Raw genomic sequence first — 14,865 nt, 5'->3', positions numbered from 1 at the left:
TGACAGGTGAGTCGCAGCGGGGAGCAGGGGAGAGCGGGCGGGAGAGAGGGAGAGAGGGAGAGAGAGATCTTACCTCCGTTCCTCCCCGCTCTCCCCTGCAGCTCCCCGCTCCGTGCCGGCACCCGAATCTTCAGGGACGAGCACAGCGATACTCGGATAAAGCAAATTACTCGAGCGAGTGGTGCTTATCCGAGTACGCTCGCTCATCCCTACACATTAATGAACTTTTAAAGTGCCTGGACACCCCATGCTGCACCACCTGATCAGAGTAAGAGATTAATTCTTTGGATTTTCCTATTCCTGTGTACGCCATTGACGCTTCTCAGCTATCTCAGACGTCTGAGGCTTTGTGTGCCTAATGTTCATTTAAAGATTAGGCTGTTTCACACGGAAATTATAACATTATATGTCATGGAATCCCTCCTTACGCAAGTAGTCTTGGGGTTGCCTTGGTTACGCTTACACAACCCGGTAATGGACTGGAAGAAGATGGACATCACAAAATGGAAGCCTGGTTGTCTTTCCTGTTGCATTTCTGTTAATATACCTTCTATTCAGGCAGAAGAGTTACCTGAATTTATCGCTGACTTCCCTGATGTGTTTTCCAAGGAGGGGGCAGATAGATTACCACCGCATAGAAAAGAGGATTGTGCAATTAAACTTCTTCCTGACTGCAAGTTTCCCAAGAGTCACATGTACAACATATTTGCCCACAAGAGACAGGCTCTTGAAGATTATATCCGGGACAGTTTGGGAAAGAATCATATACGATCATCTAGTTCGCTGCTGGCAGCTGGGTTCTTTTTGTGAGGCGGTTTACGTCCCTGTGTTGACTTTAGGGAATTAAACAAAATCACAAAATGCAATCCGTACCCTCTTTCCCTTATCCCAGATCTGTTTTCACAGTTAAATTGCTCCAACTGTTTTCTAAACTGGACTTGCATGGGTCATATAATTTAATCCGGATTAAGGAGGGGGACGAGTAGAAGACTCTGTTTAATACCCCAGAGGGGCATTATGATGCTTTTTGGTCTCACTAATGCCCCTGCTGTATTTCAGTCCTTTATCCATGAGGCTCTGTATAAGTTTGTGGGCAGATTTGTATTGGTATACTTGGATGATATTTTGATCTTTTCCCCTGATTTTGAGTCTCACGTTTCCCATGTTCGCTAGGTCCTCCAAATGTTGTGCCGGAATTGTTTATTCGCCAAAAAGAGAAAATTGTGTGTTTGCTGTACAAGAGATCACATTTTTTGGGCATATAATTACCCAAGAGGATTTCAACATGGATCCTGAGGAGGTTTGAGCGGTTCAGGACTGGGTCCTACAAGAGAATATGAAAGCCCTACAAAGGTTCTCGGGATTCGCTACTATTCCCACAGATTCATTAGGAATTTTTCAGTGATAGTTAAACCTCTTACTGATATGGTAAAGAAGAAATGTTTTCCGTCTAAATGGTCAGCAGAAGCACTGCAGTCATTTCAAAAATTGAAGAAGTGTTTTGCTACGGCTCTGGTTCTGGTGCAGCCAGATTCTCCTCTTTTATTATTGAGGTTGATGCTTCAAAGGTGGGGGTTGGAGCAGTTCTGTCTCAGGGAACTGAGACATTGCAAGATCTCTGCTTGTGTGCAATCTTCCTTAGTAAATTTTTATTTTCTGAGCAAAATGATGATATTGGGGACAGAGAACTGTTGGCAATTAAAAGGGCTTTTCAAGAATGGTGTCATCTTCTAGAAGGGGTGCAACACAGGCTGACGGTTTTCCCTGATCAGAAGAACCTTATATATCTGCAATCAGCTAAGAGACTTAATCCTAGACAGGCACGCTGGTCACTTTTCTTTTCCCATTTCAATTTTTTAGTTACTTATCATCTAAATTGGAAGAATGTAAAGGCCGATGCTCTTTCGAGAAGTTTCCTTCCAAATATATCTGATGTACCTCCTATCCCAATCCTGTTGGAAAGCTTTTTGTTCCAGTTCATCTAAGGTTACAGGTGCTGGCCGAGATTCATAGTTCCGGATTGGCCGGGCATCCAGGAATTAATAAAACCCATAAGCTGCTCTCTAGAATGTTTTGGTGGCCTTCGTTACGACGGGACACCTTCAGTTTTGTTTTGTCTTGTGAGGTGTGCGCCAAAACCAAGTCACCTCGTAGTCGGCCAACCAATAAAATATTACCATTGCCAATTCCTATGAGACCTTGAACCCATTTGTCCATGTGTCATGGATGACCTTTGGGGGTCCACGACGTAATCAATAGGAATGTTTGCATCCTTCCAAATTAATGTTATGAGACTGTGCGCACAGCCTGAAGCAATCACACTGACACAGGTTTAGCGTGTGAAAACTTCCTCATTTCTGCTTTATTTGTGGTTGCGCAGCTTCTTTTAAAGAGTTTAACATTTCTGCCCTTTTTGAGCATGCCAAAGATTGCATAGATACAACGTATTGATTGATTATTGGATAAGCGTCTTGAGATTCTTCCTTCATCCGGTCATCTGTTATTCTTGGCGTTGCCCATCATGTGGTATCAATCCGGAGGGGGCAAGATGAGATGAGTGAGTTGTCTTGGGCACCACGTGTGGATGGTCCGGTATGATTGGAAGTTATGACTTGAACTATTATTAGCATAAATTTCCCGTAAACTGCTTATGTTGACTAGCGCATCTGTTAAAAAGCGGTAATGTTGAAAACCGCAGTTTCGTGTGTCAGACTTATTACAGGTCCACCGTCCACTGCATATGAAATGTATGTCCACTGTCATAGAAATATAGATTTTGCGTATATCCACTACACATGGACTTCATTAGGGATTTACCAGCTTCCAAAGGGACCACAGTTGTTTGGGTGGTAGTGGATCGTTTTAGCAAAATGTGACATTTTGTGGTACTTTCTGGTTTACTGAATGATAAAATACAGGCCAGTTTGTTCAGCCGTTCTTTTGTAATTACAGATTTCACCCATGTTTTTGTCCCCTTTCCAAGCGGGTTTCGTAGGTACCAAGAACAAACGAGTTCTGTTCTGATATTGAGGCTAGGTGGGCTGAGGTTCAGAAAAAAATTACAGCGATCACTTCGGTGGAGCAAGTGAATTGCAGGCAGTCATCGCACTGAGGGTGCGTTATTCTGTGTTGGCGATTTGGTTTGGTTGTCTACCAGAAATATAAAACTCAAGCAACCGTCCGGTAAACTTGGCCCACGATTTATCGGCCCATTTAAAATAATTGAGAAGAGGATAAAGTAGGGAATATCCCCACAATCTCTTGTCTAGTCAATGCAATCCAGTATGATATAATATAAGACTGCAGAACCAGACAATCGCACCAAAATAATTGTCTATTCTTAACCCCTTAACGACCGCCCCATCGGGAAACTACCTCCCTCCATACAGCGCGGGCATCAGCTGTTTATTACAGCTGACACCCGTTCGGCCGATCGTGGCTATTAACCCTTTAAATGCCGCTGTCAATTCTGACAGCGGCATTTAAATCCCCCGAACGCTGTTTGGGGGTCCCTCACGGGCCCCCCGTGGTGAGATCGGGGGAGCTGTGCAGGTGTCACGGCAGCCGGGGGTCTAATGAATGGCCCCAGGGCTGCCTTAGCAGACTGCCTATCAAGCCATCCACACAGGATGGCTTCATAGACTGCCTGTAAAAAAGCAGTATGATGTAATGCTATAGCATTACGTCATACTGCAGGAGCGATCAAAGCATCACATGTTAAAGTCCCCCATGGGGACTTTAAAGTAAAGTTAAAAAAAAAGATCAATCAAGTTTTTTTAATTGTTAAAAAAAAAAAGTTATAAAAGTTTAAATCACCCCCCTTTTGCCATATCCATTATTAAAAAATCAAAATCATAAAATAAAAATCTGTATTTGGTATCGCCGCGTCCGTAAAAGTCCGATCTATCAAAGTAGTGCATTATTTTTCCCGCACGGTGAACGTCGTGTGAAAAAAAAAAAAAAAGAACGCCAGAAATACACTTTTTTAGTTACCCTGTCTCCCAGAAAAAACGCAATAAAAAGTGATCAAAAAGTCGTATGTATTCCAAATTGATACTATCGGAAACTTCAGGACATCGCGCAAAAAATGAGCCCTTGCTCAACTACGTCGACGAAAAAATAAAAAAGGTATTGCGCGCACAAAATGACCACAGAAAATAATTGAAAAAAATTAAATATCTTAAAAAAATAAATAAAAGTACTACAGCAAAAAAAATACTATACAAGTTTGGTATTGTAGCAATCGTACTAACGCATAGAATAAAAATATCAGGTCGTTTTTGTTGCAATTTGTGTGCTGTAGAAACAGGACGCACCGAGAAATGGTGGAATGTCGCTTTTTTTCCATTTCTCTCCGCTAAGAATTTTTTAAAAGTTTTTCAGTATATTATATGGTACAATAAATAGCGCCATTGAAAAATACAACTCATCCCACAAAAAACAAGCCCTCATACAGCGATGTTGATGGATAAATTAAGGAGCTACGGTTTTTTAAAAGGGAGTAGGAAAAAACAAAAATGGAAAAAAGCAAAAAAGCTCTGTCACTAAGGGGTTAAAATAGATCCCAAGTTTGTAAAAAAAAATATGTATATTGGACGGGAAATCCTATAACAGTATAACATAGGTAGAAATACACTACCCAATTCCAAATATATATATACTGATGTGGGTACATTCAACACCTGATCATGACCCAATTGTACGTAAATAATTCCAGATGTCAGAATGGGCTGCAATAAGAACCATTTAGAACCATATAGAATATAGTGCAGGTGTATTATACTGCTGTCTTAGTGATCCTGATGTCGAGAAATGCAACGACAGTCAAGCCAGTAGTTTTTTTAGCGAAAGGAGATTCCTTCTAGCAATAACTCATATATACCAAGAACTCATTTAAAATCAAAGAGTTTGTTAACTGTAGATCATTGAATGTAGCCTATGTTGCGACATGCCCATACCCAAAAAGCTAGCTAGACAAAACTATACAGCAGGTGAAGAGGAGAATTCTAGCTCATGCTGGAAACATCCAAAGAGGCCATAATACACCAAATGAGAACCACATGCACCTTTTCCACGAAAGTAATGCTAATCAGCTAAAATTTCAGGCTTCAAGTCAGTGAGATCATACAGAGAGAGCTGATGTGAACAAAAGACTACTCCAGAAAGAAACAGAATGGATATATAGGGTTGATGGCGTGGATCCAAAGGGTCTGAATGAACTGCTGTCCTTTATTGCTTTTCTATGAACTAGTGCCCTCTTTTACCATACTGTATTAATGCATATATACTATATGTAAATAGAAACCGTAGAAGTCTGTTATTGTCTTGGATTTCTGAGTCTGTCTTGACTGTAGTTAGTTTGTTTGCTGTTATGCCATGATTAGTAGAATGTGGATACCCTCTTAGATAAATACAAACCAAAAATGATATAATATGTTATGCTGCTAAGACCAGATGGTTTTGAATAGGCTGTTGGGCTAGTACTATATGATCAAATACATCTATCATCATTAGTTAGTGAGTTTCATCTTATGGTTTAATTATTAATGCATCGCTTCAGTTGAACAATTTTAACTTCTATGGTAAGCTAGCCGTGTTAGGGATTCCGAATGCCCTGGGAGTATGATGCCAGTATGTTCCTATGGAAACGCTATCGCAGTACAATCCTGTCTAGGCCACATGATCGCATAGTATGAGTGGACATGCCTTCTTTCACATCATGATGTTATGACACTAGACATGAGGTGACCGCCAGTGGTAAATACAATATCAAGAGAACTATGCCACTTCATTCCTATAGGAACGCTAGTGCAGTCCAAACATGTCTAGATTCCATGACCGCATGAGCTGACATGCCCCCTCCCACATCATTACATCATGACTCTACGACATCTGGTGATTGCTAGTGATATGGGAGGCTATACAATACTAAAGACTGCAAAGTCTGGAAAAGATCGGTAGCAGTATCTAATTAGATATGTAACTTCAATAATATGATTGATTAGATCCTGAGGATATTAAATAGCGGAAACATTATACTCCCTATCCACAAAAGATCAACAGGCCATCGGCATGATGTGATTTATACCCACCCGGCTGGGCGGGTTGGTAATGCACGCTCGAATCTCTGTGAGGAGTGTATCCTTTGTTGGCTTCAAAAGAAAACACTGGATCAGAGAGGAGCCATATGTCTCTAGCCTACCATCAAGGCTGGAGGCTCCACTGGATCCTTGTTTGTTATTTCTTGCATTGTCTTTAGATTAGGGCTATGCGCTCAATATACTGTGATATTAGTCACAGAGTTAGAACATGCAGCTAGCCTCTATTATTCTATTGGAATAAGAAATTTTGTAGACTAATGTAATAGTGTTTACCATACACTTAGTAGACACGGATTAGGTTCAATGAAGCTTGGGTTCCTCATGAGTCACCTAATAGAAATGCGTCAAACCCTGTTATGAACCTACTACAAAAAATGAACTATAGAAGCTGTACAACCATTTGCAGTAGCATATCTGTGAATTAGATTGGTATTCTATGTATATAAGGTACCTTTGTCCATCAGGAAACTAAGTTATCTTTTTATCCTACATTAGAAGATACTCTCCTGATGTTGGACATTAGGAGCGATAAAAGAAACGCTATATCTGGATTGGCCTTTAAGAGAGAAATAAACTCTGAGACTGGGTACCTTCAAATAGGTATCCAGTTTGATCATTGTATGATTGCACTAGCCCTGTCTATCCCATAGGAAACTATGTCCAGATGTAGTGTTTCCCTTGTGGAGATAATCTATGAACCAGTGCTGATACCACCTGCACTTTATACTATACGGTACTAAATGGTTCTTATTGCAGCCCATTCTGAGGCCTGGCATCATTTACGTACAATTGGGTTAGGATCAGGTGTTGAATGTACCCACATACTCTGTAGCTGTATATATTAGGAATCGGGTAGTGTATTTCTACCTATGTTATACCGTAATAGGATTTCCCGTCCAATATATACATATATATATATATTTTACAGAATTGGGATCTATTTTAAGAATAGACACTTATTTAGGTTCGATTGGTTCTGCAGCCTTATCTTATATTGTGCTCGACTGCATTGACTAGACAAGAGATGGTGGGATATTCCCTAGTCTATCCTCTTCTATGTTTGTTTGTTTTTTCAAGCAAATTTCAGAGACTTAAATAAGCTATCTTTTAGGAATTAATTCAGTATACATAAATAAGGTGTTAAAGAATATGTTATATACAGAAATGATGAGATCAAGAATCTCCCTTCAAGAGTCTTGTTAATCTAGGGTATGACTACATCATATGTAGGAGATCAGTGGAAGCGGCCTTGCAACAACTGCAAATAGAACATTTTCTGAGGCCAATGTTATATAGGAAGAGTGGTGTTCTGTTTACTTTATGTACCAAATATAAATATGAGATCCTATGAACTTCATTAAGGGAATGTGGATTTTGGTGTGGATTTTCTTCATATATGGGATCATACCTCAACATAGACAGATGTGGAACGTTCATAGAATGTGACATCATTGACCACTATAATTGTGATTGTCTCCCACCAGGTAATGGTTCTGCACAGTACATACATCCTGTTTCTGATCCTCACTCTTATTGATGGTAGACGTGTTATGGAGCGCACATGCAAATTAGAACTGATTGGCGAATCAGAGCACATCACGAAGTCGGGAGATCTGATGCTCGGTGGAATAATACAACTTTCTACCACACCTCACCGACACAATTATATTACATTCGCTGATAATGAGATTATCACATGTGAGGGGTAAGTCCAGAAATTCTCATGACCGCAGAATAAGATGGTGGAATTAAAACACGAAATTCAAAAATGTGCGTAAAACTGCATTATGGGTAGTGACTGCACGCCGGGATTAGAGAAAGACTCAGCTAGATGAATGTTTTTATTTTACAAGTTAAAATTTAGGCGAAGTAATTAAGTGCACACAGCAGCTAAGAGCGACACAAAAACATCAGCCATAACATTAACCTTTCCTGCTCCACCCCTTTTTGTATTTTTGTATTCATTTTGTCCTCCCGGCTTTCAAAAAATCATAAGTTTAAAAATTTTCCGGTGGCATAGCTTTATGGGGCGCTTATTCTTTTTGTGGGCCAAGCTGTATTTTTCAATAGTACCATTAAACATACCATATAAAATATTGGAACATGTTTAAACATTTCTAAGCTGAGAGAAATGGGTTAAAAAATTGCAATGGCATCAACTTGGTTAATTTTTACCATGTTCATGATGCAGTAAAAATAATATATTTATAATGTGGATCAGTATTATTACAGGATTATCCATAGTAATTTACATAGTAACATAGTATGTTAGGCTGAATGAAGACAATGTCCATCTAGTTCAGCCTGTTTAAGACCCCCTTCCTTGTTGATCAGGAGGAAGACAAAAAAAACAAAAAACGAAGAAGCTCATTTTGGAGGAAAAAAATCTTTCCCGACTCCATAATGGCAGTCAGAATAATCCCTGTATCAACATTTAAGTTCTACCTTACTCCAAGGCCCAGATAAATTACCCTGCTGGTCACCTAATGTTTATATCCTGTAATATCATAGCTCTCTATGTGTAGTCACCTCTTAAACTCCTCTATGGATTTCACCATCACCACGTCCTCAGGCACAGAGTTCCACAGTCTCACTGCTCTTACAGTAAAGAACCCCATTCTGTGTTGGTGATGAAACCTGCTTTCCTCTAAACGTAGCGGATGACCTTTTGTTACCGTCGCAGTCCTGGGTATAAACAGATCATGGGAGAGATCCTTGTATAGCCCCCTAATGTATTTATACATTGTTATGTGATCACCCCTTAGCTTTTTTCCAGGGTAAATAATCCCGGTTTTGATAGCCTCTCTGTGTGTTCCAGTCATTTCATTCTATTTATTAGTTTAGTTGCCCTTCTTTGAAACCCCTCAAGGACTTCAACATCTTTCCTGAGCACTGGTGTCCAGAACTGTGCGCAGTATTCCATGTGAGGCCAAACAAGTGCCTTATATAGCGGAAGAATAATGTTCTTGTCCCTCGCCCCAGTACCTTTTTAATGTACCCCAAGGTTTTATTTGCTTTTGCAGCAACTGACTGGCATTGATTGTTTCAGTTAAGTCTACAGTCAACTAGTACCCTCAGGTCTTTTTCCATCTCACTTTTCCCCAGCAGCATCCTATTTAGTGTATATCGGTGACATCCATTTCTCCTGCCCTAGCAACAATCGTCCAATCAGAGTTCGAACCATTTATTACCACCCTTTGCTTTCTAACTCCGAGCCAATTCTTTATCTAGATACACACATTTTCGCCTTGTCCGAATTGTCTCATTTTATATATCAGCCTATATCAGTGTCAAATTGGTCTGACATTATTTGACGCCTCATGAACCCATGCTAATTAGGAGTTATGCTGTTGTTTTCCTTGAGGTATTCTAGGATGGCATCTCTCAGAAACCCCGCAAATATTTTTCAAATTATTGATGTGAGACTTACCAGCCTCTAGTTACCAGGTTCTCCTTTGGACCCGTTTTTGTATATTGGGACCACACTGGCAATGCGTCAATCTAGTGGCACAACCCTGGTCTCAATGGTGTCCCAAAATATAAGAAATAGCGGTCTATCTATCACATTACTTATTTCCCTTAGAACCCTTGGGTGTATTCTATGTGGGCCCGACACCGCACTTCTTCCTGTACTATGCATGCAATACTTAGCAGGGGGTTCATTTTATTCCCCTGCATCTTGTGTGACATTTCTCTTTCATTTATGAATACACTCGAGAAAAAAAAAAAATTAACAGGTTTGCCTTCCCCCATCATGTTCTGTGGTTTCTCTGCATTATTTGTTAAAGGGCTAGTACTTTCAGTGCAAATCCTTTTACTGTTTATATAATTAAAGTATAGTTGAAGGCTATTTTGTGCTCTTTTTGGCGATCAGTCTCTCTGCCTCCTCCCTGACAGTTTTGATCTTTTCCCTACATAATTAGTTTTTAGCGCTTCTTCACTGCCTTCTTGTTTTAGTAGTTTAAACATTTTTTTTCCGTTTATTGCCCCCCTTACAGTCTTGTCAAGCAACATTGGTTTCCTTCTACTTGCAGTTCTTTTATTTTTAAAGTTTATAAACTGTTCACATAAGGGTGACTAGGATGTTTTTAAACTACTTCTATTTGTCACCTGTACTATTATTTCTGAGGAAATTGTCCCATTAAATGTTGCCGATAGTAGTTCTAAACTGATCAAATTTAGCTTTACTGAAGTCTAGTTTTTTTGTTGCTCCTTGATAAGGCTTCCTATTGAATGGCAGCTGGAATTTAATGATATTGTGATCACTATTTCCCAAGTGTCCCTCAGCCTGCACCCCCATTATTCGTCTGGTTTGTTAGTTAATACTAAATCCAGAGCGGCCGTCCCTCTAGTTGACTCCCCCGCACGTTTGGAAACGTAGTTATTAGAGATGAGCGAGCACCAAAATGCTCGGGTGCTCGTTACTCGAGTCAAACTTCCCGCGATGCTCGAGGGTTCGTTTCGAGTAACGAACCCCATTGAAGTCAATGGGCGACCCGAGCATTTTTGTATGGGACCGATGCTCCGCTAAGGTTTTCATTTGTGAAAATCTGGGAAATTCAAGAAAGTGATGGGAACGACACAGAAACGGATAGGGCAGGTGAGGGGCTACATGTTGGGCTGCATCTCAAGTTCCCAGGTCCCACTATTAAGCCACAATAGCAGCAAGAGTGCCCCCTCCAACAATTTTTACTTCTGAAAAACCATCATTAGCAAGGCATACCTTAGCTAAGCACCACACTACCTCCAACAAAGCACAATCACTGCCTGCATGACACTCCGCTGCCACTTCTCCTGGGTAACAACATGCTGCCCAACCGCCCCACACGACCCAGCGTCTGCTGCACACACAAAAGTGTCCCTGCGCTCCCTTCAGCTGCCCCCATGCCACACGCTCACTTCATAGCCACACCACCCTCATGTCAATTTATAATTGCCTCTGTGATGAGGAGGAACCGGAGGCACACACTGCAGAGGGTTGGCAGGGTCAGGTAGCGACCCTCTTTAAAAGGGGTGGGGCGATAGCCCACAATGCAGTTGAGAATCACTGACAAATCGACGTTCGATCTTCATTCCAATCCTGTGCCACCTCCGTCAGGATCTTCAAATGTCGCCAAGAGTTACATAGTTCTGTCGGATGGGAATTTTACCATCAGTTTGTCCACCAGGGTCCTGTGTTATAGCATCACTCTCGAACCCCTTTCCTCTTCGGGTATGAGAGTGGAAAGGTTCTCCTTATACCGTGGGTCGAGCAGTGTGTACACCCAGTAATCTGTAGTGGCCAGAATGCGTGTAACGCGAGGGTCACGAGAAAGGCATCCTAACATGAAGTCAGCCATGTGTGCCAGGGTACCTGTACGCAACACATGTGTTACCATACAGCGCGGCGCGTCGCTCCGGCGTCGGCTCCGGCGGCCTGGAGCCCTGTGTCGAGGTTATCCCAGCAGCTGTGGGCGGCGGCATGGGCGTGTCCGCCCGTAGGGTGCCGCCCGCCCTCCTCCGTTCTTCTTATACAGCAGTGGGCGGAGTTGCCTCCTCCCACTCTCCGCCCCTGGGCGGAACCTTGTGGTTAAAAGACTGGCAGTGAAGTGAGCTCATTGCCAGTTATTGGTTCTGCATGCACCTAGCCAGTCTGTCTGCGGTTCGCCTCAGCCAGTCCCTAGTTGTCGGTCAGCTCCCTCTGGTCCCCTATTACTCTGTCTGTTTGTGTTGGTTCTGTTTGCCTCTAATCTAGTCTGGCCCAGTCAGTACTAGTTGCTATCCAGCACCCTGCCAGTTTGCCTGTGAGTCCCATCTCCAGCCTTGTAAGTTTTGTTGGTCTGATTCATCTGCCTCCTCTGTCGGCACTCTGTTCCCCCCATTAGGTAGTTTCCTGCTTGTCAGTCGCCAGGTCCCTAGCCAGGGCAGGGACCGCCGTCCAGTTGTCCGCCTGGGGTTAGCCAGGGCCGAGGCAAGTAGGCAGGGACAGTGGGGGTGCGGGAGATCAGGGCACCCCAACTGGCGCTCGGGGGGCAGAGTGCCGTAACAACATGGCTGTCCTCACTAGGAAGATCACTTTCAGGATCCTCCTCCTCAGGCCATACACGCTGAAAGGATGACAGGTAAGCAGCTTGGGTACTCTCAGCAGTGGGCCCGGCTGTCTCTTCTCCCTGCTCCTCCTCAGGCTTCTCCCCCTCCACCTCCTCTTCCTCCTCCTCAACGCGCTGAGATATAGACATGAGGGTGCTCTGACTATCCGGCGACATACTGTCTTCCCCCGCCTCCGTTTCCGAGCGCAAAGCATCTGCCTTTATGCTTTGCAGGGAACTTCTCAAGAGGCATAGCAGAGGAATGGTGACGCTAATGATTGCAGCATCGCCGCTCACCATCTGGGTAGACTCCTCAAAGTTTCCAAGGACCTGGCAGATGTCTGCCAACCAGGCTCACTCTTCTGTAAAGAATTGAGGAGGCTGACTCCCACTACGCCGCCCATGTTGGAGTTGGTATTCCACTATAGCTCTATGCTGCTCATAGAGCCTGGCCAACATGTGGAGCGTAGAGTTCCACCGTGTGGGCACGTCGCACAACAGTCGGTGCACTGGCAGATTAAACCGATGTTGCAGGGTCCACAGGATGGCAGCGTCCATGTTAGACTTGCGGAAATGTGCGCTGACCCGGCGCACCTTTCCGAGCAGCTCTGACAAGTGTGGGTAGCTTTTCAGAAACCGATGAACCACCAAATTAAAGACGTGTGCCAGGCATGGCGCGTGCGTGAGGCTGCCGAGCTGCAGAGCCGCCACCAGGTTACGACCGTTGTCACACACGACCATGCCCGGTTGGAGGCTCAGCGGCGAAAGCCAACGGTTTGTCTGCTCTGTCAGACCCTGCAGCAGTTCGTGGGCCGTGTGCCTCTTCTCTCCTAAGCTGAGTAGTTTCAGCACATCCTGCTGACGCTTGCCCACCGCTGTGCTGCCACACCGCGTGGCACCGACTGCTGGCAGCGTGCTGCTGCTGACACATCTTGATTGCGAGACAGAGGTTGCATAGGAGGAGGAGGAGCAGGAGGAGGAGGAGGGTGGTTTAGTGGAGGAAGCATACACCGCCGCAGATACCAGCACCGAGCTGGGGCCCGCTATTCTGGGGGTGGGTAGGACGTGAGCGGTCCCAGGCTCTGACTCGGTCCCAGCCTCCACTAAATTCACCCAATGTGCCGTCAGGGAGATATAGTGGCCCTGCCCTCCTGTGCTTGTCCACGTGTCCGTTGTTAAGTGGACCTTGGCAGTAACCGCGTTGGTGAGGGCGCGTACAATGTTGCGGGAGACGTGGTCGTGCAGGGCTGGGACGGCACATCAGGAAAAGAAGTGGCGACTGGGAACCGATTAGCGCGGGGTCACTGCTGCCATCATGTTTTTGAAAGCCTCCGTTTCCACAAGCCTATACGGAAGCATCCCCAGTCTGATCAATTTGGCTACGTGCACGTTTAACGCTTGAGCATGCGGGTGCGTGGCGGCGTACTTGCGCTTATGCTCAAACAGTTGCGCTAGCGACGGCTGGACGCTGCGCTGAGAGACATTGCTGGATGGGGCCGAGGACAGCGGAGGTGAGGGTATGGGTGCAGGCCGGGAGACGGTCGTGCTTGTGTCCTGAGAGGGGGGTTGGATCTCAGTGGCAGGTTGGGGCACAGGGGGAGAGGCAGTGGTGCAAACCGGAGGAGGTGAACGGCCTTCGTCCCACCTTGTGGGGTGCTTGGCCATCATATGCCTGAGAATGCTGGTGGTGGTGAGGCTGGTGGTGGTGGCTCCCCGGCTGATCTTGGCGTGACAGACCTTGCACACCACAGTTCGTCGGTCGTCTGCACTCTCAGTGAAAAACTGCCACACCTTTCAGCACCTCGGCCTCTGCAGGGTGGCATGGCGCGAAGGGGCGCTTTGGGAAACAGTTGGTGGATTATTCAGTCTGGCCCTGCCTCTACCCCTGGCTACCGCACTGCCTCTTCCAACCTGCCCTGCTGCTGCACTTACCTCCCACTCTGAATACCTGTCCTCAGTAGGCTTAGCAAACCAGGTGGGTCAGTCACCTCATCGTTCAGCTGCTCTTTCTCCGAATCCTCTGTGCGCTCCTCCCTCGGACTTACTCCAATTGCTACTACCTGAGTGATAGACAACTGTGTCTCATCGTCATCGTCCTCCTCACCTACTGAAAGCACTTGAGACAGTTGCCGGAAGTCCCCAGTCTCCTCACCCGGATCCCGGGAACTTTCCAAAGGTTGGGCATCGGTCATGAGAAACGCCTCAGGTGATAGAGGATCCATTTTTGCCCACTCAAGGCCGGGACCCGAGAACAGTTCCTGGGAGCCTGCCTGCTCTTCTGAATGTGTCATTTGCTGGGAGGGAGGAGGCTGGGAGAAGGGTGGAGCAGCAGCGAGAGGATTCAGGAATGCAGCAGTGGACGGCGTAGAAGACTGGGTGCTGACGGTGGATAGTTTGCTGGATGCACTTTCTGCCATCCACGACAGGACCTGCTCACACTGCTCAGTTTCTAATAAAGGTCTACCGCGTGGACCCATTAATTGTGAGATGAATCTGGGGACCCCAGAAACTTGCCTCTCTCCTAATCCCGCAGCAGTCGGCTGCGATACACCTGGACCAGGAGCTCGGCCTGTGCCCACACCCTGGCTTGGGCCTCCGCGTCCTCGCCCGCGTCCACATCCACGTCCTCTAGGCCTACCCCTACCCCTCAGCATGGTGTATTACGAGTAGAGCAGAAATAGAACACTGTAAATAAA

At 44.9% G+C, this 14,865-nt stretch overlaps 1 protein-coding gene across 1 annotated transcript in view; it reads left to right on the top strand.

Annotated features, from left to right (window-relative positions):
* The first annotated feature begins 474 nt into the window (after positions 1-474).
* The window catches only part of LOC136612438 (vomeronasal type-2 receptor 26-like), a 95,494-nt gene continuing 81,103 nt past the window's right edge, over positions 475-14,865 (top strand). The window contains exon 1 of the mRNA XM_066593206.1: positions 475-806. Within this exon, the coding sequence (XP_066449303.1) occupies positions 475-806 (332 nt within the window). The remainder of the gene's footprint in view (positions 807-14,865) is intronic.

The sequence above is a fragment of the Eleutherodactylus coqui genome, chromosome 1 (assembly GCF_035609145.1).
Source record: "Eleutherodactylus coqui strain aEleCoq1 chromosome 1, aEleCoq1.hap1, whole genome shotgun sequence".
In the NCBI taxonomy this organism is placed as follows: domain Eukaryota; kingdom Metazoa; phylum Chordata; class Amphibia; order Anura; family Eleutherodactylidae; genus Eleutherodactylus; species Eleutherodactylus coqui.
The sequence above is the reverse complement of the archived record's forward strand: the minus strand, read 5'-3'. Positions and strand labels throughout refer to the sequence as shown.